The 26,419-nt window shown below is 40.9% G+C and overlaps 1 protein-coding gene across 7 annotated transcripts in view; it reads right to left on the reverse strand.

Moving 5' to 3' along the window:
• Nucleotides 1-26,419, reverse strand: part of COL6A3 (collagen type VI alpha 3 chain) — a 123,205-nt gene that overhangs the window by 34,161 nt on the left and 62,625 nt on the right. For all 7 annotated transcript variants that reach the window (XM_014594261.3, XM_019492005.2, XM_014594263.3 and 4 more), the window contains 22 exons: nt 25,257-25,859; nt 22,373-22,719; nt 21,597-21,675; nt 19,849-19,994; nt 17,598-17,690; nt 16,836-16,889; nt 15,652-15,723; nt 14,469-14,495; nt 14,304-14,348; nt 14,155-14,208; nt 12,934-12,996; nt 11,896-11,961; nt 11,432-11,485; nt 9,060-9,095; nt 7,971-8,033; nt 7,500-7,562; nt 5,411-5,473; nt 2,756-2,818; nt 1,851-1,901; nt 1,643-1,678; nt 1,474-1,536; nt 225-287 (listed from right to left, as the gene is read on the reverse strand). In XM_014594261.3, coding sequence (XP_014449747.1) covers nt 225-287; nt 1,474-1,536; nt 1,643-1,678; nt 1,851-1,901; nt 2,756-2,818; nt 5,411-5,473; nt 7,500-7,562; nt 7,971-8,033; nt 9,060-9,095; nt 11,432-11,485; nt 11,896-11,961; nt 12,934-12,996; nt 14,155-14,208; nt 14,304-14,348; nt 14,469-14,495; nt 15,652-15,723; nt 16,836-16,889; nt 17,598-17,690; nt 19,849-19,994; nt 21,597-21,675; nt 22,373-22,719; nt 25,257-25,859 — 2,204 coding nt within the window. The remainder of the gene's footprint in view (nt 1-224; nt 288-1,473; nt 1,537-1,642; nt 1,679-1,850; nt 1,902-2,755; nt 2,819-5,410; nt 5,474-7,499; nt 7,563-7,970; nt 8,034-9,059; nt 9,096-11,431; nt 11,486-11,895; nt 11,962-12,933; nt 12,997-14,154; nt 14,209-14,303; nt 14,349-14,468; nt 14,496-15,651; nt 15,724-16,835; nt 16,890-17,597; nt 17,691-19,848; nt 19,995-21,596; nt 21,676-22,372; nt 22,720-25,256; nt 25,860-26,419) is intronic.

Here is a 26,419-nt window from a genome sequence, read left to right on the forward strand (position 1 = left end):
CATGACATCAGGATCCCTTTTTCCTAAAGGAAACATGGAAGTGGTACAAGATAAGTGAGGAGGAAATTGTTCAGTTTTAAGATGACGTGAGGTAAAATGGCATTTATTTCCATTATTGGCATACAGACTAAACATCAAGTGAAATAGTACAGGAAATGTGAAGGCTCTCAGGGGGCAGTGGTGAAACCTGTCTGTAGACCACTATTCATAAAATGAGCACTTACAGGTGGTCCTGCATATCCATAGTCTCCTGGCTGACCTGGATCCCCGGGTTCTCCTGCATTTCCCTAGGAAAGAGTAAAGTAATTATCTCTGATTCATATTCCATATGACTAGGGGTCTACCTAAATCATTGGGGGACTTACCAATTTTCATGGGTTGAATGCGGCATAAAGATCTAAGTCTGCAGTCTTCTTCAGTGGCCCCGCCCCTTGGTGATGATTGGAAAGGCCCTACCCCTTGGTACCGATCGGCAGAGAGGCCCCAGGGGAGGAAGGATGAGGGGGCAGCCACCACTTGACTGTTGGCTGCCCTTCGTGTAGCCCCACCCCTTAATTCTGATTGGCAGAAAAGCCCCAGTGGGAAAGAGAAGGGAGGAGGGGACAGCCGCCATCTTGTCTGCTGTTCATCACGCCACCCCTCCAGCCAGCACCTTCACCTCCGAGCAGTGAGGACTGCTGACTCTCAGTGTGGAGCCAGCATTTTATTTTTATTAAGGTTTATTTTGTTGTTGATTTCGCAGATCTTGCACACAATTCCAGACTTCACCGAAACTGCAAAATCCGTGAAACTGTGAATTAAGTAGGTCCCTACATATGAGCACACACCAGCCTTGATGGTTGTCTTAAAAGCTCTTAAAAGCAAATAGAGTCCAGAAGGTAGATAGGCGTTAATGAGTTAAAAGCGTTATAGCCTACAGCACCGTAATGAAACAGCAAAGCAGGTTTATGAACAATGAACTGAAAAGCAGATTAGGGTTTTTTAAAGAGTAAAGGCATCTCTATATAAAAGCTGCTTCAAGAAAAATATTTTGTCCAGCCGACTATTTATGCTAATAAACCATATAAGTGTGTCTATGTTTTAGGAGCAAATTCATACCCAAGTAGAGAGGTTGAAAGCAGCAGCATGCAGGAAGAATCCTCCTCCACCTTCCTGGTTTGCAGAACTGCTCTGGCATCAACATGCAGAGGTTACGGCAAGCAGTAGTTTATCTGTGGCATGCAAAACCATTCTCTGTGAGCAGAATGAACTCTCTGAGTACTGCTGGAAGCTCTAGTGTAACTCAGAGCAAAATGTGGCTTAGCACATTTTTCTCCTGAAACTACACCATGACAGTACTGAGAATCTGCAGGAGAATGGACATGAGCTATCAGTGCTGTATGACAAACCTTCCAGATTCCTGGAACCAAGCAGCTTTCACTCCATTATTACCTAGGGGATTATGTGAAACATTATATTGTGATAAAAGCTTACTCTGCGGCCTCTGTTTCCCTTGACACCAAGACTTCCGGAACCACCACGGTCTCCAGATGCTCCCTATTTAAGAAACAGCATAAACAATAGTTAAAGTTCCAGGCTCCATGGTGCACAAACTGCTACACTCTAAGAAAACGAGATATAAATTACATTAGCTGTATGATACCTTCGGTCCTGGGGGTCCCGGGAAACCTCTTTCTCCCTGAAATACAGAAGAGTTCATTAAAATTAACTTCAGTGAGATGTCTAAAAGTGCTGATCCACACAGAGCCAACTGTTTGGAGTATAGACCCCTGTTAGCTCCAATATTTAAGGGTAATTTTCAAGCTCTGTAAAGCTGAACTATTAGACAGACACAAGGAGGTTCAATATACCTTTCTGCCTTTAGGTCCTGGATCACCAGTTACACTTAGTCCATCTTCTCCCTAAAATTAGCAAAAAACAACAGCAACAAAATTACTATGTATTACACGTGTGCAGGGAACAAGACTGGACACTGCTTGCATGATCCTGCACTCTTAAGCATATGCTTAACCTAACACATATACAAGCACTTGCAAAATTAGGACTTGTGTTTGTTCTTCCTTATTCCTCCTCCTCAGCTTCAGTCCCACATGGAGTAAGGGGAATCAGGCCCTGTGACATGATACCTACAGTTGACTTTTAGGGATGGTTGTATGAATTAAGTTTAGGATACTAGGAACTTGGGGTATCCATCCAGGCTTTGTGCAATGGGTCAGGAAAAATAGTCATCACTTATGGGATGGTGCTGTCCCTCTGCAACTGGATAAGTTGGAGCTATATAGAGTGGTTGTAGTCCATTCATAGTATCGGATGAAAGAGGTTGTTGCCTACAGAAGCTTATACAACAAATTAGTCTCTCTATGGGGCCACCATAGAGATAGAGATAGCAATACTTCATGTACTGTTCAATATATCCACAAACAGAGAGAGGTAGTTAGTGTCTAAGGTACAATATATCCATTCCACTCCTGCTCACTGTGAAGTATTCTAGGAAATTAATAGTTTACAAGAGACAAAAGAATCAACTAACAGTATCTGTTCAGCAGTGTAAAATCTCCTCCTGAAAGTGACTGCCATCTTTGAAAAAAATAACACACGAGTAAAACACTGAGGCATAATTTTTCTTTGTATCTTTTACAATGAGCTATAGAGAGGGGATAGCAGGAAGCAAAATTCTTTGCTTCAGGGAATTTTACCAATCACATGAGAAGAGGCGTAGACCACAACTCTCAGAAGTGTTTAAGTCCATGCTTACTGTCTCTCCTCGTGTGCCGGGATATCCACTTGGTCCTGGGGGTCCGGAATCACCAGGTTCACCCTGAAAAAGGTAGTAACGTTTTAGCATACAACAAAATGTAATTTGACTTATTTCTCTCAGTCTCCCCAGTTGTACCTTGGTTCTATTCTACAAATTGTCCTGCAACAGTCCCTAGCAGGAAGAAATGCAAGGCCACGTTCATACGCCCAACAGTGTATGGATCAAACTCTGCTTGTTCTTTTGCCTGACCAGCCATTTCACAGAAGCTGATAGTGTGATTTAGGAGTCCTGCCAAATCCTGCCCAATGTGCCAGCATTTGTTGTACACCATTCCATAACAAACCACTACATACCACACAACATATATATCCGTGTGTGTGTGTGTGTGTACAGCATAACAGCTATAATGATCATGAAGTAAAGAAAGATTCAGATCATTATCTGGTGTCAATTAACAAAAGCAGTGAAGTTTTACTGACAGATACCAGCTGAGGAAACAGCTCAGAAAAAGACTTATCAGTCTCAAAGACATTCACATTCTAAAATATACCTATCAGGGCCTTGTCACATATTGTACTTTGAGCTGCTCAACCGCTGATTGTTTTTAGTGCTAGCTCAGGTTCAGAGCAGTTGCACCTTGGCTGTCTCCACACAAGCAGGGGCGTGCCTTTGCAGCAGCACAAATAGTAGCACCAGAAATTTGTGCTGCTAGCTGGTGCCTTAGTGCATGCCTCTGTCCATTTGCTTTGCAGCAGGACACATTGTCCCATTGCTCTATCTGCTGCAGGGGGGGCTGCCTGGAGCACACGGTGCCTCAGCAGAGGCTAGCCAACCCCTGTGCTGAGGCACTCTGTGCCCCAGTCCGCCAGGGATCAGCGCATGGAGATAGAGGACCAGGCTAGCCAGGGCTGCCTACTCCCCCATCTCTGTGCACTGTGGAGCCGCATGCTAAGGCACCCTATGCCCCAGCCACTCCCTGGGTGTCTAGAGCACAGTGTGCCTTAAGATGGGGGAGCAAGCAGGCAGGCAAGCAACAGAGCAGCTGGCTGCAGCACAGTATAGCCTGAGACAGGGGAGCAGACAGCCCTGAAGCACATGGAGACAGTGGAGCAGCCAATCGGAGGCACCCTGCAGCACCACAAACCATGCATGCCTGCATGTCTGGATCCAGCCCTTAAGGCTAAGTATCTTCTCTGACTACCCCTACCTACACAACTGTGACTTTTTACTAGAGGGTGGTAAACAGGGGCTTCAGTAAGACTTACAGCTGTGAGTTGCCACTACAGGGCTCATGAGACAGAGTAGACTTTTATCCCTGTTCTAGGTGGGGGTCATATGAAAGATGTGTTGGGGAGGGCAGGGGACCTGAACCTGGGATGAGGGATGGCGGTGGATAATGAAATGGGAGGAAGCATGTTGAAATGAAGGAAGTCAGCCACTGAAGGATAAAATCAGAAGTGTAAAAAAAAAAAAAAAAAAAAAGGAAAAAAAGAATTTAAAAAGAAATAGAGGATATAAATTAAAGAAGGCCTCATGTTTAAATAAATTGGGATTTGGGATTGGATGTAGCGGATCCTAGTTGTTCTTCTGAGGTGGCTAAGAAGTGGGAATAGAGAGGGAAGGTGCTTTTGGGGGATCTACAGCCCCTGCCCTGGGAAAGAAGCCCCTGCTAATGGGAACCCAACCCAGCCCCCTACCTTGTTCCTCCCCCCACCCCCTAGACCACACTCTTGGACCCATCTGTGACCTGGCTAGCTGGCATGTGCTCTGCAGGCTGTTTGCATGGGGTTGTACCCCTTGGCATGGGATGTTTGCACCCCAAGCAGCAGGAGAGGGAATTGGCTTGATGCCAGAACCGCCCCCTGGGCAGTAGAGTTCAGAGGGTGGAAAGTTTGTCCGCACAGAGCAGGAGGTGTCAGGAAGCAAACAGTGCATCCTGGGATGCTGGAGAGCTACAACTTAGGTGGCTTATCCATGGGGAGTGGCCACACATTAATGGAACATAAACCGGGTAACACAGATCAAAGATAAATCTGCCCTGGAATGGTGTAACTTTAAGCTGCCTAAAGTGTGCTTAAAACTAGTTTCAGGTGTTAATGTGTGTTGACAATACAGGAACTGCCTAAAATTAATATGTAACAAGGCCCTCAGTTAAATGAACTAGGATTCTAGCGAAACAGCCAGAGACCTGGGCTCTGTTTTGTTCCATTTCATGCCTTTCCATCAGAGGACAAAACACAGTTTACTAAAAGTCTGTTGATTGACAGTATCATAACAAATTTAAACTTGGATTTGGCAGCTTTTCATTGCTGTTTTAGGGCACAGACAAATGCATACTTGCGGAGCTGCTTCAAAAGGGGAGAGCAAGCTACTTCACACAGCTTTCAGCTAATGTTAAGCTGTAACAGTTGGCATGCAGGAGTGATGTACTGATACAAGTGTAGCAAAGCTCCTCCAGCTTTACCCCTACTTTATCCGGCTTCAAAGTTGGAGTAATTTAGTTCATTTCTATCACTAGCACACATTACTGTTGCAGCACAACAGTTGCTGCTCATTCCCAAGCAGGGGCTCCTTCTGCCCTTCTGAGGATGCTCCAAGTATAATTTTGTCCAGACCCTTAGATGTCCATGCTCAGCATTTTTCAGGATATACCTTTAGTCCAAAGGGACCAGTCCTGCCACGTTCTCCAGGCGGTCCAGCGGGACCTCCAGAACCCTAAATGAGAAAGACAAGAGCTTAAGATTTGCAACCTGTCAGTAAAGCTTAGTAAATTACATCTAGACATTTATTAATAACAGTAGCAGGTACAACAAATCATAAAAAGATTTTGTATAAGAGTGGAAATCCCTTATTACCTATTAAGTCTGACATCTATAACAACTCTCCAAAGAGGTCAAATGCTCAGTCCTCCTGCATTTAATAGGCATTATGGACCTGATTCCATTTCACCAATTCGGCATGTAAATAGACTTAGGTGCCTAATACAATTCTATTACAGCCTAATTGAGTCTCCGGAAAACCATTAATAGCAAAGTTTGGTGAGTCCTCCTACTCTTCACTGCTCTTTTGTGACACAGTGTTAAGCAATATGGGTTTTCAGGCACTTGAACAGGGTAGACTAAGATCACACTGAAGCATTTAAATCTACTTAGATGCCCAATAGGTAGAACAGAATCTGACCCTATGCGACCAAATCTCCTTAGTGGCATTGTTAATATTAGTCTAGGTTGTCTTCAGAGGAAGTTAATCATTTTTTATTTTACCATGTTGCTGTTATGAACCCAAGACCTGTTCTGTAGTCTTGCCTCAGACAAATCTCTCATTGTCATGAAGAGAAATTTTGACCATGCAGTAATTATTATGTATCAAGATGCCTGATCCAAAGGACCAGTTTATTTTAATTCAGTTTCACATCTCCCAGGTGTGCTTTGCAGCTCCCAGGTGATTATTCTACACAGGTGTGAGCAAGTAAAAGTAACACATAAGCCTTTGTTCTTGCATTCAATAAGAATTACATTAGGCATCTGCATTTTGACTGAGGTGGATAAGCATGTATGAGGTACCTGCTGCTTACAGCATCCTCCTCCCCACTCAAGTATGGTAAGTATGCATGGGAGGACTCAAGGGCAGAAGAAGTAAAAAGAAATGTAGGGCTCTGCTTATGAATGATAAGGAAAGAAAGCTCTAGAACAGACCTTGGTGCAACCAAGGTTTGTTCTACTGTTTTATTAAGTGACTGTGGATGCATCTACACATCGCCCAACATTGCCGTAGTGACACGCTGCATCGCCATAAGGCATGCTATGGCAACATAGCGATCACATGAGTCTACACATGATTGGCAACTACTTCACCATAGCGGCACGCTCCCCTGTCTTAGCATACCACTACAGTGAAGTATCAGTGAAATTAAACCGTGCACCATGCGCACAATGCAGTACAGGCAGTTACTGTGCCGTGCTTCAGTACTTCCAACAGGAAGTACTAAAACACAGCACCATAGCAACGGCACCATAAAGCAACATGTAGACACGCCCTCTATCACTTAATCCATTCTGCCCCATTTTTAAGCTGAATGGATGAAGTGACACGGTAACAGCAGGAACAAATGGGTAGCTGTCGCACCAAGTGAGTCACACTTGGAAATATGCAGTGTTGTGCAATCCACATTGTGTGTTTTCCAAATTCTAAATACAGAACATCCATGACAACCGCCACTAAGAGTCCAATAAAAATAAAATACTGTCATGCTTTTAAAATGATATTTTAGAATGCAACTCCTGCTTATGTTGTAGTATCCCCTCTAAAAAACCTGTGCCATGCTCCCTTTTCCATACTAGGGTCAATTAGAAGCTGCTAGTAATATTATTCACACATTATAATTCTTATGTATCAATTTTTTAACTGTCTTAAATCAGAACAAACTAGTTCCCAAAGTACTGACTTTCTTCTATCCAATTCTCCATCCAGACAGCACTTCTGAAAGGAGTTTGCTTGAGAAAAAGATTCAAATGCAATCCAAAACTGATTCAGTGAATTTAAAATTAGCATTCCTTTTTAAGCGAGCAGCTAGTGGAACTTTAGAATGAACTAAGAATAATGTTTTGTTAATTAGGCAGAAAAAGAAAAGCAGTAGGTGAAGTCAATGGGAAGATTTTTATTGACTTCCATTAAATCACACCAAGTAAGACTGTCTGAAGCATTTTCTGATGTCTGAGCAAGATCAAAGAGCAAGATTTACCCTTGGTCCTGGAATGCCTTGTTCTCCTCTTATACCTGGAGTTCCCAGCTGACCAGGAGGACCCTGTATATGAAAAAAAGTTCAGACTGTAAGAGGTAAAAGATTAAAGACCTAAAGTTTGTTAATATGAGAGAGCAAGGAATATCAAGACCAAAAGACAAATTTTAAACTATCCAACCAATTCTCTCCTTGAATGGTGCAATCAACACCCTCATTTTGAGAGGTAATACGTGTTCTGGGATTGGAGTACTTGGGTCTCCAGTGTACTATGGGTCTCTGGTGAACATAGTGTAAGCCAGAGATCATGAAATCAAATCCCCTTGCAGTGGTCTTAAGAGTGATTATGGAACAATTTTGAAAACAATTACATAGGACAATTGCAAGGTATGGCATATGGCAGTAGGAAAGAAAAGGACACAACATATCAAAGCAAACATATTTAGTCTTGAACAGTCTGTAAAATCTACTAACCTGAGCCCCTCTTCTTCCCTGTTCTCCTGGTTGTCCTGCTTGTCCTGGTGTACCTTTGGGACCCTTAAAATACAATGCAATACAATGCAGGTTAGAATGGGCTGGTATGATATAAAACATGAGGATTACAAACAAGCTGGTGCTGTGAGGACCCTCTCTTTATTGCTGGTTAGGAAGCAAGAGCTCTATTTTGTTTAATGGTAATATGAGGTTACAGCACAGAAACAGTCAATAAATACCAGTTTGTAATCATTTCAGCTCTTGTTAGCTTGACTCCTAGTTTAGTTAAATTCAACGTACCTACGTGTATGCTAAGGCTGTTTTACTTCATTCTGGCACCGTAAAATGGCCTTGGTATAAAGGTGAGCAAACACTGAACATTAATGAACATTAATGTTTTATGCATAGTAAATTACATGCATTCGGGGGTATATTTTCACATTTGTTCTTCTATTTGATCTCCCACAAAAGTCTTAAAATGTCACCCAGTTACCCCGCTCCAGTAAATGATTATAGGTTTATGATTCAAAAACCTGATCTTGACAGGTGCTGAGCACTTTGAAGACCCATTTACTTCAGTGGAAATTAAGGGCCCCTGAGGAGATGCTCAATATTTTGCAGTATGAAGCCCTTATGATACACTTCTTACTCAAACCTCTGCCACTTCATTCCTCTTTTCCTTATCTAATACCCAGCCAGAGGGACATAAAACACTGAGGAACTGTTTTTTGTCTGTTTACCATGGCATTGCTCCTACTGATTGATACCCATGGGTCCACACTGTGTATAAGAGAAGGGTAAGAATTGCTGATGACTAGCCTGAATGGAAGTTTAGCTTGAAGACCACCATTCTGCACATATGGGGGCCCAGTTTTACAAAAGCAACAAGACTGGAAGGGGCTGCAAAGTGTGAGGGAAGAAAAGAAGACCGAAACAAGATTCAAATATCCTTCTATTGTACATATCACTCCTACCTCACTGGTTGAAACATGTTCATTCTGCATCACTTATTCTATCTTCAGTGTAAACAGACTGCCTGTAATAAACTGTGAGTCCTTGTAGTTACAGCACACTGCTTTGAATACTTACTTTGGGTCCTGGGGGCCCTCTTCGTCCTACATTACCCTGCAAATCAATAAATCACAACAAATCATGTCAAGTGAAGCACCTTAACCTCACTGATTACTGACAGCTTACACTCTGAACTCCTTTAAGTGTGTGCTATGTGAGCAGCATGGGAGCAGTGTTTCAAGGCAGTGGAGGAAGGTTTCTCCAAAGGGTTCAGGCTCACCGACTAAAAGAGCAATGGCCTCCTATTTTCCCTTTTAAAACTAAGAACCTGCTTCTACTGCCCTTTCCATCAGTGTAAATTAGGACCAACTGAACTTGCATTAGAGTTACTCCACTGGAAATGAAATCAAAATTAGATTTTTAAAGTCTATGAAAAGTGTGGAAAAATCACAAGACCTTTTCCTTTGGGGAACTTAGCTCCTGCTTAGAGTTGTAGGGGAAATATGAAGTAAGGCCAGAAGTCAAAAAGTTCTCTCTCAACACAATTCCTTAGGCTTTCCAAATCTCTCTGGACCAGATCCTTAACTGAGGATCCAACCCATTGTAATATGAACTGCAACATCAGCAAAAAATACACACCTTTGAGTCTGAAGATGTAAATGTATTAGAGAAGTTAACAAGGGAGTCTATAGCAGACAATTGTTCAAACAAATCTAGATAGGACATATTAATAGGGATTGGTCTTTAAATGGGTGCATCTATACGTCCATTAATGCACTTTAGTTAATGCGTATTAAATCTAGTACCTCCATTGTGAGATACTAGGAAAATGCATATTAGCCTGTCTTAATGCACATTAACTAAAGAGCACAGGGCACCCATAAATGAACGCTGAGATTGCTCTGACACACTGGAAATCCAGCACATCAGAGTAGACTCAATCGAGTCTGCTGGAGCGTGGCAATTACTGCACTCCAGCAGCTTCCTGCATCTCATGTATCAGTGTCCCCGTGCTTCAAAATGGCAGTGGGGCACTTGAACTGAAGCTCATCGAACAAGCTTTAGTTCAATAGCCCCCACTTCCCCCCGTCCCATTTTGAAGCGTGGGGATGCTGATACATGAACCGTGGTGGTACTTTAATTAGAATGGCTGTCAGAGCCACTCAAATTAAAGCACTGTCTCCTCCCACCCCCAGAGCACATGTAAAAGTGCCCACGGTTTTTAAATGATACTTAATGAGCATTACCCTATTTTAATGTACATTAACTAAAAAGCACAATATTTTTAGTGACCCTTTAATGCACATTAAAATAGGCTAATTTGCTTTTAAGTGCATGTGTAAACACACTCACCATCAAATATACAGATAAGCATTCCTATAAAACTTGGAAACTCCACTGCATCTAAAGGGCAGGTGCAAGTTTCTGAGCACACATACTAGTGCATGTCCTGTTGTAAGATATAATCATCTAAAGAAAGGGCGCAGGGTGCAGGAAATCCATTCAAAAGGAAACTCACTGTTGTTAATATGAGTTATGTCAAATATACCAAGTACTCTTCTATAAATTTCCACTTAATAGCTTTGTTTTGTTTAATTCACAATATCATCCTTTTAGCCCTATATTGCTGCTTCTTCAGGCTAAATCATAACTTTAAGATATAATCCTGAGTAGGTGGCAGATTGGACCTCCAGTATCTAGATGCGAAGAGGGATTTAACTTAATCTGTTTGCACATTGGTTTTACATTGGTATAGTATCAGAATCTGGCCTTTGTTCTGGAATGTGTATAGTGTATTCTTCATATGATCTCCACTCAGCATTGCCATCGAGGGATTGGTCTTTAAATGGGAGCTCTACTACAGATCAAAGACCTTCTCACGTAATATTTGTAACACTCATTTTGTTTCAACATTGAGTAATAAGATAGTGTTATTTAATTTTCTTCATATCCTGATTTTTTTGGCAAAGTGTACTTGCACATTTGCATATTTGCTAAGATGATGAGAGAGGCCAAAGCTGCAGAGTTTATACCCAGCTTACAGCTTTCCTGAAGTTTGATTTGGGATTTTGGTTTGGACCTATCCCTAATAAAAAAAATACACAAATCAGAGTTTTAAAAATGACAGCAATTGTTTCAATATTGTATCTTAATATCTCCTAAACAAAATAATTAAAAAGATCTTTAATCCTAAAATTTCTACTCAGTCCTTATTCAGGAAAAACTCCAATTGATTTGAGGCTTTGGGAATTTGGATTCAATAAAGATGGAAGCAAAATAGTATGATAAGGTACAGCCTGTCATTATTAAACAGAACTGACCTAAGTGACAAACCTCTCTCTTCTCCCTTTGGCTTCCATTCAGTATAATTAGACTGGAACTTTTCCCTTCCATAGTACTGGATGCTTTCTGAAAGAAGTGTTTATAATTCCAGACTTAAGGATACTTACATTCTTTCCACGTCCACCAGCGGAACCTAGTGCCCCCTCTACTCCATCATCTCCCTGGAATAAATAAAAATGCAGGTCACTCAAAAAGTTCCATTTTGATCAAATAAAACATTTAGATGTGAGCTTGATTCCTAATTTCTAAAAGACTATAAAACAAATTTCAAAATAAGGAGCTGTTTTGAAATGAAAAATAAAAATGCTTCAGTCCAATAAGGATTTGTTAATTTTCCCCTAAAGAGCAAAGTACCATTGAAATTAACATCTTCATGTCAAAAGTCTTGATGTCAATATTTTGGAATAATAATATTATATTAATCATATCATATCATAATAATTTGGAATAATGGAAAATATTCATTCTGAAAATGTCTAACTGGCTCTGGTTTATCCACATGTTATTTGCAGTGTTCTATTTTCTTGCTGGTTTTGGTCTATCATACAGTAAAAAAAAATCAATACTTTACCATTGGGCCAATTTCACCCTTTGACCCTCTGGGGCCTCGCTGAGTGTTATCAACTCCATTCTCACCCTGAAAGCAGCAAAAGCAATGAAAAACACCTGTGTAAGTGGGGCACTGACACATACATTATAAAAAATGTTTTTCTATACTTCAGTGTTAACATTTTGTGTTTTACAATGAATTCTATGAGGTATTGGAACAGTAGCTTGAGCCATGTACATTGCAAAGGAGAATAAAAAATCAGAAAGGGCTGTTTATACAATGAAAGACTGTTTTCAAACAGTACATAAATGGCCAGTTTAACATAAATCAATATCAAGAGGTTTATGTTATCCAAATGTGGACCCCAGTCAGTCTGATGGCTGTTACAATTGGCCCTTTCCTTTGTTCATGTAATCACTTAGTAATTATGATTCAGTACAGTATTGTGTTCATATTGCAATTACTTTACCTCCTCCACACTGTGGCTAGGGCCTATGAAACATGTCAGATTTTTTTAGATCGGTCTCATGCAATGCAAAGTGGTCTGTGTGTCTTCCTTATGTTATTCTGATTCCCTTTATGTGTCTCTCAACAACATTTATTTAGACTTCAGTTGCGAGTTTCAAAACAGGAATGATTCTACTACTTAATTATGAAGAAACCTATATAACTATAATTTTTATTTCTACAGTTTCTTAAGAAGCCATTGTCTATATGTTCAATGGGTCAGATTTGGGCAACCACCTGAAAATAGGCATAATGCTGCTGTATATACAGCAGCAACAACCATATTAATATGTGACCCTACTCTAGGAGTATGGGTGACACAGCTATAACTCTCCTATCCAATCTGTTCTTAGAAAGGACCTCACTGTACAGTCCTAATGCAGATAGGGTCAGACTTGCAGGCTGGTGTCTTTAAATGAAACACAAAACCAAGGATCTAGCTCCTAAACAGTGGGAAGTGTGGGTGCAGAATTGTCACCTTAAAGAATGTGGCTAGGTCTGTGCGGGGAGCCTAGGGGACGTAAAACCTTATGAAGATTAAACAGTATTTACCGGATCACCTCGAAGCCCACGGTCACCTCGTTCTCCTTTTTCTCCTTTAGGCCCTTTATAACCCTTTAAGAAGACATACAGAGAATTAGAAACACTGCAGAAAGACCTTACATGCTTATACCCAAGAACTATTAACATTAGCATTACTCAGAGCTTCAGCTGCAATCCACTTTGCCTCATTCAAGAGAAACTGCCTAAGGATGAAGTAAGGAGTATAGGCTCACACTGAACTCAGTGTGTTTAACTCATGGAATCATACTGATCACTGGTCTTGGTACAAATCTTAATGAAAAAAGTATGAAGCCACTCATTAAGAAGGCATCTGACCCTGGTGTTCAGCTGCATATACAGAATAGCCCAATAGCCCATGGACCTGGTCAGGGGAAGATCCCCTTACTATATGAACTGCATCTGTTGATGTGGGACTGGCATAATGATTTCCTGCACTCCTTAGCTCTCCACTGATGTAATGGATATAGCCAGCAAAAGAGGATGTGGGCACAAGGCTTCCCCGTGCCAGGCTTTATTTTCTAATATGGATAGGCATAGTGCTAGGGGCTTAGGGTGGTAGACTGATTAAAGTGCCTTACTATGGCTCCAGAGACATGAATTCCAGCTCTGCTCTGAACATACTAAAGGCAATCCCAATCAACCCAGGTATATTTTCAAGCTGGGAAGCCACAGGCTTTTCATAGGCTATACAAATGATCATCACTTAACCATAATAGCTTGATGGCCTGTCCAGCTTGGGTGGACCTTTAACTTCTGATGGAGAGAAGGGAGACACGACCAGGAAATTTCTCCACTCCAGAAATCCCCAGTTGGTGTAATACCTTTTAGGGGCTATAGAGAGCTGATGTCAATTAGAGCAGACTGACAGATGCTCTTCTACCTTGGAATCAGGCTGGTGCACAGTGAGCCAAAGCTGTGGGCTTATATCCATCGTTCTGCATCCCTTCAAAAATTGTACTATCTGGGCATGTCTACATGTTCATTAATGCATCTTAATTACTGCACATTTAGTTTAGTACTTGCTTAATGAAGTACTAACTAAATGTGCAGTAACTAAGGTTTCTGTGCAGTAGCGCCAGTGCCCAGTTATTATGATGCTTACTATGCGGTGGTATTTAGCTAATGCACAGTAAGCATCTCGTATGAATGTGCCATGCACTGGGGTGATTTATTTAGCTATTCTGCATGAATCAACATAATAAAGCATACCCTTTGTCCAGGATTTCCTTTCTCCCCAGAAAAGCCTGGTAGACCTTTGTTTCCCTGCCAAAGAAAAATGTATTAGTAACATTCTGCTGCATGTAGGGAACAGGACCAAAGCTTCTCAGGAAACAAGAGAGCCAGTTAAAATGACTTACGTCTTCACCATCTATTCCATCCAGACCCATTTCTCCCACTTCTCCCTATGGAATAAAAGCAGCACAGTGCAAAATGATTAAATATATATAAAGGCGAAGGGGCAATATTCAAAGAACCCACATATTACCAATCATTGTTGTGGTGTTTCCAAAAGGCTTACGTACCTTTTCTCCTGGGAATCCACGTGACCCCTGCAGACAACAGAGAACATACAATCACTTTTCCAAACAGACTTTCCACAGTGGCCTGCAGCTAAGGGAAGATGGGTTAGTCTTTCACTTTGCACGAACAGGAGCTGGAGTGTGCGCCCATGATAAGACTAAGAAGACCTAAATAGGAGCAACTGAGGGACAGACTGAGTCTCAAAGTCCTGAGTAAATGGTGACATAGCTGAACAGCCCTGGGAAGGATATTTACTATTCCCTCTAATGTTCCACTAAACAAGTTCTCTGACCGGTGAATAGTAGAGAGAGTATGGCTCCACCTATTCCCTGACCCTCCTGGGCTTCCTCCCCATCTGAAGAATATCTGGAGATCAGGGGCTCTATTCTGTTCCAGACCTAGATAAGATATGGCTAGGTATTCACTAAGCAAAGGGACTAGACTAAAGAATTGGTATTGCAGTCCTTTATCAATCTCATTTCTCTGGATAAGAATAACATTTGGTCCTTTCAATTACTGCATTGCAGCAGATCAACCACAAATATTGTATATGAGGCAAAAGAGCCAGGGTGAAATCCCTTGGGCTGCGTTAAACAGCAGGCCAGAACAAGTTATCAGAATGGTCCCTTATGGCCTTAAAAATCTAGAATTAGTTGTAATAAAAGTTGCACTGCTCCCCTAGTTCATGCTTTTATTCATGGTCTCTCTTTTGAGCTGCTACTTAATGCATCTATTCAAAATCATAGTCATATCCTCACATTGCTCCCTGTCTCCCAGTTGTAGATTTCCTCTCCAACACAGTCTCAGAGTTGAGCCAAGACTCACACATGATCAGAGTGTTAAGAAGATTAAACTTCTCTCCCCTATGGTCCAATTCTAAAGCCACCCAGCAATAATATTATCTTATCTGCAGGCTACATTTATGGGATATTAGGTTTGCCTAACAGCACTGTTCTTTCATGAGTACCATGCTGTCACATTACAATGCAATGGAATGATGATACCACGTAATATGCTTGAAGGCCTCACATTTCTGCCAGGGTAACATTTCTGTCTCCCAGAAATAGTCCTTTACTGCTTTGGCATAAGATTGTTAGCCAATGTAAGCTTGCTACAATGAAGTGATACTGATTGACTCTTGTCGTGCATCTGGCTATAATACCTGTAGATTCATTAAAAACATACCTTAATTCCTCTTTGACCAGGACATCCTTGGAATCCCTGAGTTCCATTGACACCTGGTGGACCACGATCACCCTGTCATAAAAAAGAAAAAATGAAACAGTTGTCCTTTGTCTGCCATACACCTCCTCCCCCTAACTGCTTTTATTGATATGCTTGGCTTGTGGTTTTACAGTACTAGAATTTAAACATATATCAAAGGGCTATGTGTGCCCTAATATAATAATTACATAATACAATGTATTAGTGCTTTTCAGAGGTCAGGCCCTGACAGGGCATGCAGCTGCAGTGTATGTTTCCTCCCACTATCCTGCCAATGATCTGACATACTCCCCTGAAGTTAAATCTAGTCTTACAAATAACTGAAAAATACCATCCTTGTCAAATGATGTCTAGACTCTAAACTATGAAATCTTCTCATCACTTCTTTTCAAAACTGGGCTCTGGGTGCATCTATAATGAAATCCTGCCCTTAAATACCCATGCAAAGATCCCACTGCAAACAGTATCTGACAGAAAGATTTTGGCTTTTCTATACTGTATTGTAAATCAGATGAGAAAAGACAGCCAGCTGGCTTCCATCATTTCACCATGTGGTGTGAGGGACTAAGGGATGTTTATTCCTTTGGATATGTGCAACTTCATGATGAAGTAACTGTTTGGATGAAGAAATTAAAATCATGGGACTCATGCTATTAGCACTGTTACTGTCTGATATTCCAAAAATCAGATTGTAAAGGGCAGGAAAATCACTCTACCTTAATAAATTTCCTTCAGAATGAGCTCAGTATCAATCACGTTTGGATATTCTGGCATTTTCATGGTCAGGTATCTTACTCCATTGGTTTGACTTTCTCTGTATAGCTGAAACCCTATTAACAGGACCTATGGTATACTTTTCACCCTGCCTTGGGTACAGTATGGCATGTAGTTGCACAAGCGAGAAGCAGAGCAGAGGCTCAGAGTCTCTGTGGGAATGTCTACTTCACTCCGCACTGGGAGTAATGCTATTTTGTCTAGCAACTAGGGGAGGCTGCAGGTAAAGCTTTTCCTACTCCCTGCTCTAGCCTAACCACTTCTTCACAGGAGGAAAAGAGCCTGTTCCCTTTTCTGTAGGCAGAAACACAATCTGAGTAGTAGTGAAGATAATAGCAGCTATAATTAAATATCTCTAGACTGGTACTTACTGGGCCTCCTTCATCACCAGGATATCCTCTGTAACCATTCTCGCCTGGAACACCCTAAAAATAAACACACAGATGTTATTGTATTTCCTTTCTTATAATACATGTTCTGCCTTTAAATCCCCATTCAAAATTCCCCTGGATCATCACAGAAGAGAGGTTTGTGTCATAATCTAATAAATCTATAAATTAATTTACTTAGAGAAGGAATCCACTTAGGACTTCCACAAACCATTTAACTGGCCTATGTAACTGCATAACACCATCACTCTGCCGCTAATTTGCTTTATCCTTTCCCTCCAGCTTGTTTGTTTTTCCTGCTCATTGCATCTTGCTATAAATTATATTATAAGCTCTTTGTGACCAGGGTCTGTCTCCTGCTATGTATTTGGATAACATCTTGCAATAAGGCTCTGATCCAGATTTGAGTCTTTAGGGACTTTTGGGATAAATATTAATGAATTAATATAATTCTAAGGTAAAATGAGAATGGTACCCTGCAGTTTCATAAGTGTTGTTTCAGATGACTATCTTTGAATATTCTACCTTCCCCCTTCATTTCTCACCCCACAAAACTACAAAAAAGGAAAATAGTACCATCTAAACTTGAAACCATATTAAATAAAACTTTAAAAAAAATAGCATATGTTCATCCCTTTGAAGGTCAGAATGGATGGTAGTTGGATAAGTGCTACCTGTGTTCATTAATTTCTGTGCATAGCAGACCTCTGTTTTGAAATGATGAAACCAAATGAAGCAACATACCTTTGGTCCAATGGGACCTAGCACTCCTCTGTCTCCTCGCTGCCCAGAACACTTACATGAGACTCCACAGCAGTATCTTTCTGCAATGTTGTCCTGGAAAGAAACAAGCAAATTCAAAAGAAAGACATGGAAATTTTGGGCAGAACATGAACTCTGAATGCAACATTAATTCTGACATAGATGTATGACATAGATGTTCATAGACTGCTATGTTATTTTTCCTGCATGTAAGTACACAGTCAAGGCAAGACCTCCTTCCCACCCCACCCTCCACCCCCCATCTTGCAATGAGCCCTATCAACCAAAAGAGAGGTTCCACTGTAGAATGAGGAGTTAGGTTGGTGTACATCTGCAAAACAGTTGATACGGCCTTATAAATAGGGCTGGACTAAGACCGGGAGAAAACATTCACAAGTATTCTAAGTAGAATTCTGCTTCTGCTGTATTTGCATCCTTTTGCCTTAGCATTTCATATATATTCATACAGACAAAGACTTAACCACACAGATGTTCATGGAAAGTGAATCCCAAGTGAATCTCTCAAAATGAGATTGAAACAAAGGGCTGCAAGCAATTTGTTCATCCAAACTAAGTTATACCATAAGGGAAACAAGCTGACCTATATTGAGGCCCAAGGAATTAGCTGAAATGGGAATGGAGTAGTACACTGGTCTCATTAAAACAACCCTCTAGTCTATATGGCATCATTTTCACCCCAGAACAATGTCCTGTTATGTATGGGAAAGGTCTTAGTGCTAGAATAGCAAATCCCAAACATGCACTATCAAAAGAAGCTTTATAGTAAATAATATCTAAACAGTGCGCAGGCTGAAAGGAAATTGCACAAAACTATTTCAAAGAGCAAACACAATCACAAAAATCACAATCTAATTTTGAATAGCCACAGGAATGATACAAAAATTAATTTTGCCAAGTAACCTGTTACAAATGTTTTGCCCTTCTCAACTCATTACTGGAAAAAAACCTGATTTGCATGGTCAAGGACTAACTCAAATATGACAAACCAAAAGTGAATATGAAATGACTATTTTCTGATTTGGACAGAAGGTCCCAGTAGAGAAACCACTGGAATCAATGATAAAGTCTTATTTAATGTTTTCATTAACAATCTGGAAGAGAAAGTGAACAAAACTGGCAGCAGATACTAAATTGGGAGGAACTGCAAATACCGGTGAGGATTGAAAATTAATTGAAATAGCTCTGGAGAGATTATGTACATGGCTAGGGATTCATAAAATAATATTTGGAAAACTGCAAGATGGCACTTTGGTGAAATGGTTTTCTGAAAGACAAATATTCACATAGAGGAAGAAACTTAAAAGGCTCTTTTGCTGGAAGAAATGTAACAATGACAAGGGGTGCCTACAAATTAGCTGCTAGCCTGTAATGAAATTAGTCTATAAAAAGGATCAGAACAAATATGGGAAGAAGCCCAACCTCTTAGAACCAGAAAATAATTACCCTACTCCTATTGATTATCTCTGAAATACTAGGCTACAGTCTCAGCTGGTATAAATTAGCCTAGCTTCTTGGGCTAGGGACAGAAGTTATAAATATAAGTGATCAGAAATCAGTTCAGATCTGTAACACAACAGAAGTTCAATGCGCATAAACCACTTTCAAAATGGAGAAAGATAAACCTGGATGGAAGTAACTGGATCAGACTTAACTGATTTAGGTTAAATCAGTTTATTAAACTTCTGTCACACATCCCCTCCAGATTCAAGTGAACTCACAGTCTCTCAGCATCCCAGGATGTTTTGCATCTCCCCTGCAAACTCCCCCTCACAGGATGGGCAGGCTAGTCTTGGCCCAAGCTGCCTGTTCCAACCAACCAGAGAGGCATGTTCTAGTGCTGCCCAGCTTCTGCTTGGGCCACTGCAGGCATGTGGCTGCATTTCCAGAATCAAAAGTGAATGTCTGGTCACTTGTTTACCAGTTCAATCTACGCAGCTTAAACTAACCTGCAAAGATTGAATTCATTCAGCCTCAGGCTTTTTGACTGTCTGTACTTAGCCTTGGAGTTTAACAACACTAGACTGATTTACACTACAAAAGTCTGATGGGTGCCTCAATAAATAAACAAAGACAACAAAGTGCTCCAAGTGAGGTGAAAGCCAGGCTGGTGAAAGTCAAAGGAGCTTGACTGACCTACATCAGTTGCAAATCTGACCCACAGTGTTTGTAAAGCTTCTCCAATATAAAAGTGAAGCAGCCAGACATTACTTACGAGTTGTTCTGCCAGTTCATAATCTAAATCCAGTAGATTTACTCTGAGTGGCCTGTTATATGTAAACCCACGTCCAAATTCTATTTGCATTAAATCTTCTAAATTTTGCACTCTTTCCAGTCCAACAAAGATGAGAGCCTTGACACCTGGAGGATTGAAACATAATTTATTTCTGTGAGGGGACATAAAGCAAGAGGAAGCCCACCTGTGGACATTTTAGAATGGATTATTTGTATCTGTGCAGCTTCAAATCTATAAATATATATATATTGCTATATGGTCAGTAAGCGCAATGAGTCAAGGGTAATGTAGGAAATTAGTAGTCTGCCTAACTCTCCCAATGTTTGCAAGCTCCATTATTTTAATTGCCAGTAAGTAACTACATACACAACTTTTCACTGCTAAGTCTCCCATTGAAATTCAGTTTCCTTTATTTGGTGGCTCAAATACCTGCTGGTTGATTATTTGGTCTTTAGGAAGCTGAGTTGTATTAGCTCTGTACAGGCCAGATCCAGATCACCAAAACTGTTATCTTGGGGTACAATGGAAGTTAGCTCACACTTGGATTTGTAGTGTGGAAAGCACAAGGAAGCTTACCACTTTTTCACCTTCTACATAAGACTGGATTTGCAGCTATCAGCGGCATGCAGGTCTGTATCTGAGATGCTCCCCAGTGAAGTATTGTTTTCAGAAAGTGGTAGGAAGTAGACAGAATCACAATCAGTAGTAAAGTGTGCACAGAAAATACAGTGCACTCCTTAAAGGAGAGTATAAGTTTGTATTTCCTGTGGGCTGCCCCTTTCAGGGACTGGTGCAAGGTTCTGCTTTAATGGTATAATCAAGATCAGGGAGGTCAAACTTCCTAACCCTCTTAGCTCCAAACCAACATTTTGGCATGGCTGAGAACTGCAGGAGGCAAAACTCTTGAAATGTGCATGCCCCAGAGTCAATGATCTGTGCAAAATGCCTCAGCTCAAATAATAATGTGTTGAGCCAAAGAAAATCAAAAATAGAAAATAAAAAATGAACAGAGAGACAAAAGATATTTCTCCTTCTTCAGGAGCTGCTTTTAAATGGCTCTGGAGTGGCTTTTGGTTCATGAGTTTGGCCATCTCTAATCTAAAACAAATACAGTAGTCCCAAATGGAAAAGCCAAAAGCAAGGGGCTCAAGTCTGTGAACCCATCACCCTGAGAAATCAGTGGGGGTTCCTGTACACAGGACGCTTGCAGAACAAGTATGGGTGGGCACTGAACTCCCCTCATAGTCCTATAGGTGATTCCTTCAGAAGAGTGTGCTGGGGAGGGGTGGACTTTGCACTGCTCCTACCAGTGCTGCACCAGAAACTTGCATTAAAATGGCTTTGGATTAGACAAATACTCCTCCAATAATACCCCTCCACCAATCATCCTCAGTTACATTCAACTAACTAGTTACAGCTGAAATAAGAAATGGGCTTGTATAGCTTATAACTGGGGATGGAGTTGAAGTGCATCTACATGACATCCTTGCCTCCAAACTCTGGTAAAAATCGGATTCAGGTCTGAGTGCTTTAGCCTGGGCCATTAGAAAATGTGGGTATGCTTCATTTATCCAAACTTTCAGTAAAAACATAGAATCATAGGATTGGAAAGAATCACAAGAGTTATCTGTTTCAATTCCCCCCAAAAAGAAAAAATAAGTCCATATAGTGTGTGTGTGTGTGTGTGTGTGTGTGTGTGTGTGCGCGCTTGAATTGGCATGTAATACCTTCCTTTTGCAGAGCAGTTGAAGCAGCCGCTAAGCGAGCCATTCCATCATCTGCACCATCAGTTAGGTGGATTACAACCTGGGAAGGAAGCAAAATCCCATCAGGTCCACTATTAAACACAGAAATGTTCCATCAGGCATGGGTGCTCTGGCATATATCAACATCACTTCACTGCAGTTACAGCAATTTCCATCAGCATCAGAACTGCCCCAAAATGTTGAAAGCAGATCTTGAAGTTACAAACTTCTGCAATGTACTTTATCTGAGTCCAACTAGATTATGGCAGTAACCCCTCCCACCTTTTAATTCATATGCCAGATCATGCTATCAACATATATGCTTAGTAATAGATGGAGCTGGATTATTATTCTAAAACCAAAACAGCATTTGCAAACATTAGACGGAATGATACTCAGCATTTTTGCGTCTGACAATGTTCATTGCAATGCCAGGTGAGTGCAGCAATAATTTAGGGTCTAGATGCCTATTCATTAATCTGTTTATGCCAGTTAAATTTACATATGCAAAACAATATCCCAAATACACATTATTTCATTAAACTTTTGTTTATTTACAAATTTTATGTTTTTAAGCAATTGCAGTGTTAGGAAACCTTTCACATGTCTTATACTTCAAGGAGAGAAAGTCCTTGATAGTGTTAATTAACTGCCACAGTACATTGATTTTAACTGAGCTGTTCTTGTTTATACCATCAGATAATCCAGCTCAACGTATTTATTTTTCTCAGCATATAGAAAAATGAGAGAGGACTTACTTTCACACTGTCACTAGGAGCTGTTCTGAATTTGTTCTGATAAGACTTCAGTGTATCTGCTGTTAGATAATATGGACCACGGTTGCGCATGGCTTGGAACTTCTCAAACAATTCTGGCTGGTACTCAATAAAGTCCAGTCCTTCAATTGCTCCAGTAGTGGACTGGCCCATGATGGCTACTCGTATAGTTGGCTGTTGGTTGCCAGTACAGCTGATCCTCTGCATCTGAGTAATTCTGTTCAGAATGGCCTCTACCTTTGACTCCAGCCCTCTCTGAGAATAAAATATATTTTGTCCTGGTCCAGTATCTGAGACATCAAAGCCCAATATCACATCAAGCTTGCAGTCTGAAGAAGAAATATATAGGAAGAGTCATTCAGACACAGATTAGAGATGGGAAAAGCCACAATTGTTTCACAAGAGAGTATTCACAGAACTCCATTATTTTAAAAAAAAAAGTTCTCTCTTGTTCACATGTGAAATATTAGATTGTGAATTCTCTGGCAAAAGAACTGTTTTTATATTATGTATTTGTATAATGCCAAGTATAATAGGGCCCTGATCCATAGAATTCCTGCTTCCCTTTAAGAACTGTTAAATGAACCTGACCTAAGACCCACTGAAACCAAGGAAAGTGAAGTCAATGAGCTTTCCACTGATTTCAAAATGTATGGCTCTAGGTTCAAGTGATTCACAGAATGAGGCTGAAACTAAGCAAAAAAGCTGTGTTTTGTCGAACATGTTCTCCTTCATCATTTTAATATCTTTTTAGGGCGCTGTGTGAAATGTTTGCAATGATGTACGACAATCCTAGAATTTCAGGAGGTTGTACTTTGTTGCAATTTGACAAAATGGAACTGATTTTAAATAAAAATAAAATAAATTGTATTTCTTATATGCTATATATGGCACAAGGAAACTATTTAAGAAATGTTAGGTTGCTTTAATGTACTGGATTTATTATTTTGCATCACTTCACTTGCAGGCCCAGGTGCCTTACTATAAATTTGAGAGAAAGCCATCAGACTCAGGGACTCAACCCAATACACTAAACAATGCCACAGATGTAGACTTCCTTCTGTACATGTATACCCACTGGTCTCTCAACTATTGTGGTTGAAAGTGGGGGAAATAGTTTAATATCAACTCAAGCATACACAGTAGGGTTGCTTCCCCAGTACCTAAGATTTATATTTTATATCAGTAGTAACACTAAACTACACTCAGAAGCAGACAAAAGGCCAGGAAAGGTCTTTCAATACTAGCTTCTTAGGCTGGCCTGTAGCCAATATTGCTGTGCAAGTAGGTAATTCTGTATTGCCTGTCAGCTTCAAATGTTCCTCAAGGGGTATCTTCATGCAAAGAAGCAATTAAGCAATTCCAATCTAGTCAATTCATGTTCTTACCCTGTATGCAACAAAATGACATCTAAGTTCCTTCAGTCCAACTAGGAAGTCACAAAGGCATGAATTAATGGGGCAAGGCTCATATCAGAGATTAAATGCCACAACAGTTATGCTAAATGCAGGTGAGAAGAGCACCAAAGCAAAGAGGGATGCTAAGAGCAACTTAGGATCCAGAAGATGCACTGTTCTGAGTATCTGACTGACAAACAGTGAGCAAACAATTCAGCCATAAAAGGAGAGGTTAATCCAGCCATGCCATAGGCTAGGCACCACAACGCCTGTCAGCACAACTGGTTGGAAGGGGACCTCAGGAGGTTATCTAGTTCAACCCTCTTCTCAAAGCAGGACCAGCTCCAACTACATCATTCCAGCCAGGACTTTGTCGAGTCAGGTTGTAAAAATCTCCAATGATGGTCCACCACTCTAGATAACCCACCCCAGTGCTTCACTACCCTCCTAGTGACAAAGTTTTCCTAATATCTAATCTAAACTTCTCTTGCTGCAACTTGAGACCATTTTTCCTTGTTTTATCATCTGACACCACTGAGAACAGTCTAGCTCCATCTTCTTTGTAACCACCCTTCAGGTAGTTGAAGGCTGCTATCAAATCCCTCCTCAGTCTTCTCTTCTGTTGACTAAATAAACCCAGTTCTCTCAGCCTCTCCTCAGAAGTCACATGCCCCCGGGCCCCAAACAATTTTCATTGCCCTCTGCTGGACTCTCTCCAGCTTGTCCACATCCTTTCTGTAGTGGAGGGCCCAAAACCAGACACAGCATTCCAGATGTGGCCTCACCAGTGAAGAATAGAGGGATGTGGGCTCAACAGGTGCTGATCAGTGGCTCAGGGTCTAGTTGGTAGCTGGTACCAAGTGGAATATAATTACCAACTGGGTATAATACTTCCCTCAATCTGCTGGCAACACTTCTACTAATGCAGCCGAGTATGCTGTTAGCCTTCTTAGCAACAAGGGCATATTGTTGACTCATATTCAGCTTATTGTCCACTATAACCCCCAGGTCCCTTTCTCCAAAGCTGCTGCCCAGCCAGTCATCCCCCAGGCTGTACTGATGCATGTGATTATTCTGTACTAAGTGCAGGATTTTGCACTTGTCCTTGTTGAACCTCATGAGATTTCTTTTGGCCCAATCCTACAATTTGTCTAAGTCTCTCTGAATACAATACAAGTATCAGGCCGAATCTCTGCCAAAGCGAATCAGTGAGCTTTGCACAGCCCTATTATTTATATAGCGGAAGCACCCAACCTTCATTGTCTGTGTGTTTGGAGACATGTTTCTTGTGCCAGAGCGCATACAGGCTGATTGCATAGGGTCGCCACACCTATGCTATAGGCATTCCAAAGCTAAGGCTTAAGACCATACAGGAACAGGATACAATTGCACTATTGAATGAATCCATTTAAAATGTTCAAAGTGTTCCAGTCTCTGGATCATCCATGGAAGTAAGTAATTATATTTACCTCTCGAAACATCAGTGACTCCTGGACAGAGAGTCTCCTTCATAACGGCATCCATTGTAACTAAAATTTGCTCATTCAATTCTGACAGCTCTTGGACAGCTTTCACTCTGAACCCAGTAGCAGGTTCACTGGACAATTTGTTCACTTCATCCAGGTCAATGTTTTTCACACCAACTGCAAATAGCTTCACCCCAGACTGCTTTAGTGCCAATGCAGCTGTCTGTCCATCATCCGCAGGTCTGCCTCCTGTTACGATAAAAGCAATTTGAGGTATCCTCTGGTCTGCCCTGCTCCCAGCCTCCTTCACAAAGTGTTTGGCCTGGAGATGTTTGATTGCTGCTCCAGTATTCGCCACTCTGCCTCCTTTATATGCTACTTTATTGATAGCATCTAAAATCTCTTGTTTGGTGGTGTGATCCTTGAGAAAGAATTCATCAGTCACATCTGAGTTGTACTGGGCCAGTCCTACCTGAATAGAGGCAGTATCATCATAGATAGCATCAACTATAGAAGAAACAAATTGGATAACTTCTTGGAAATTCTCTCTCCCTAAATTGATGGAGCCATCCAGCAAAAATACAATATCAGCTTGTTTCTTCCCATCTGAAATAATCAAAAAGAAAATGAGTTTTGAATCCTTTGTAGCCTCCATAATATTGTACTGAACTATAAAAAGAAAAAACAAAACAATTCATTCTTAAATTACATGCAAACAGTACATGCTGCTCATGGAAGTAATTTTACCCTTAATTTAGAAGGGGGGGAAGGGGGGGGTGGAAGGGGGTTGTCCCATAAAAAAGCACAAAAAATAGCAGCCAATTAAGAATGAGTGATCTAGTGAAGACCAAGATAGATGCAACTACACTCCAGCAGACTCCAGTGTCTTGTGTATCAGCACCTCCACACTGAAAAATGTGGAGATGCTTTAACTAAAACGTGTTTAACAATCTTTATTTAAAACACCCCGCTGCCATTTTTCAGCTCAGGGATGCTAATACTCTGGACACTAATTACAGTAACTCTTGGAACTGCTGTAGTTAAAGCACCTCCTCTCCACTCCCAGAGCACATGTATAAATGCCCTCCATTGTGAGGTACATTAGCCTATCTTAATGTGCATTAACTAAAGAGCATGGGGAATTAGTACACATGCTTGCGTAGCAG

This window comes from Alligator mississippiensis, chromosome 4, assembly GCF_030867095.1.
Source record: "Alligator mississippiensis isolate rAllMis1 chromosome 4, rAllMis1, whole genome shotgun sequence".
In the NCBI taxonomy this organism is placed as follows: Eukaryota; Metazoa; Chordata; order Crocodylia; family Alligatoridae; genus Alligator; species Alligator mississippiensis.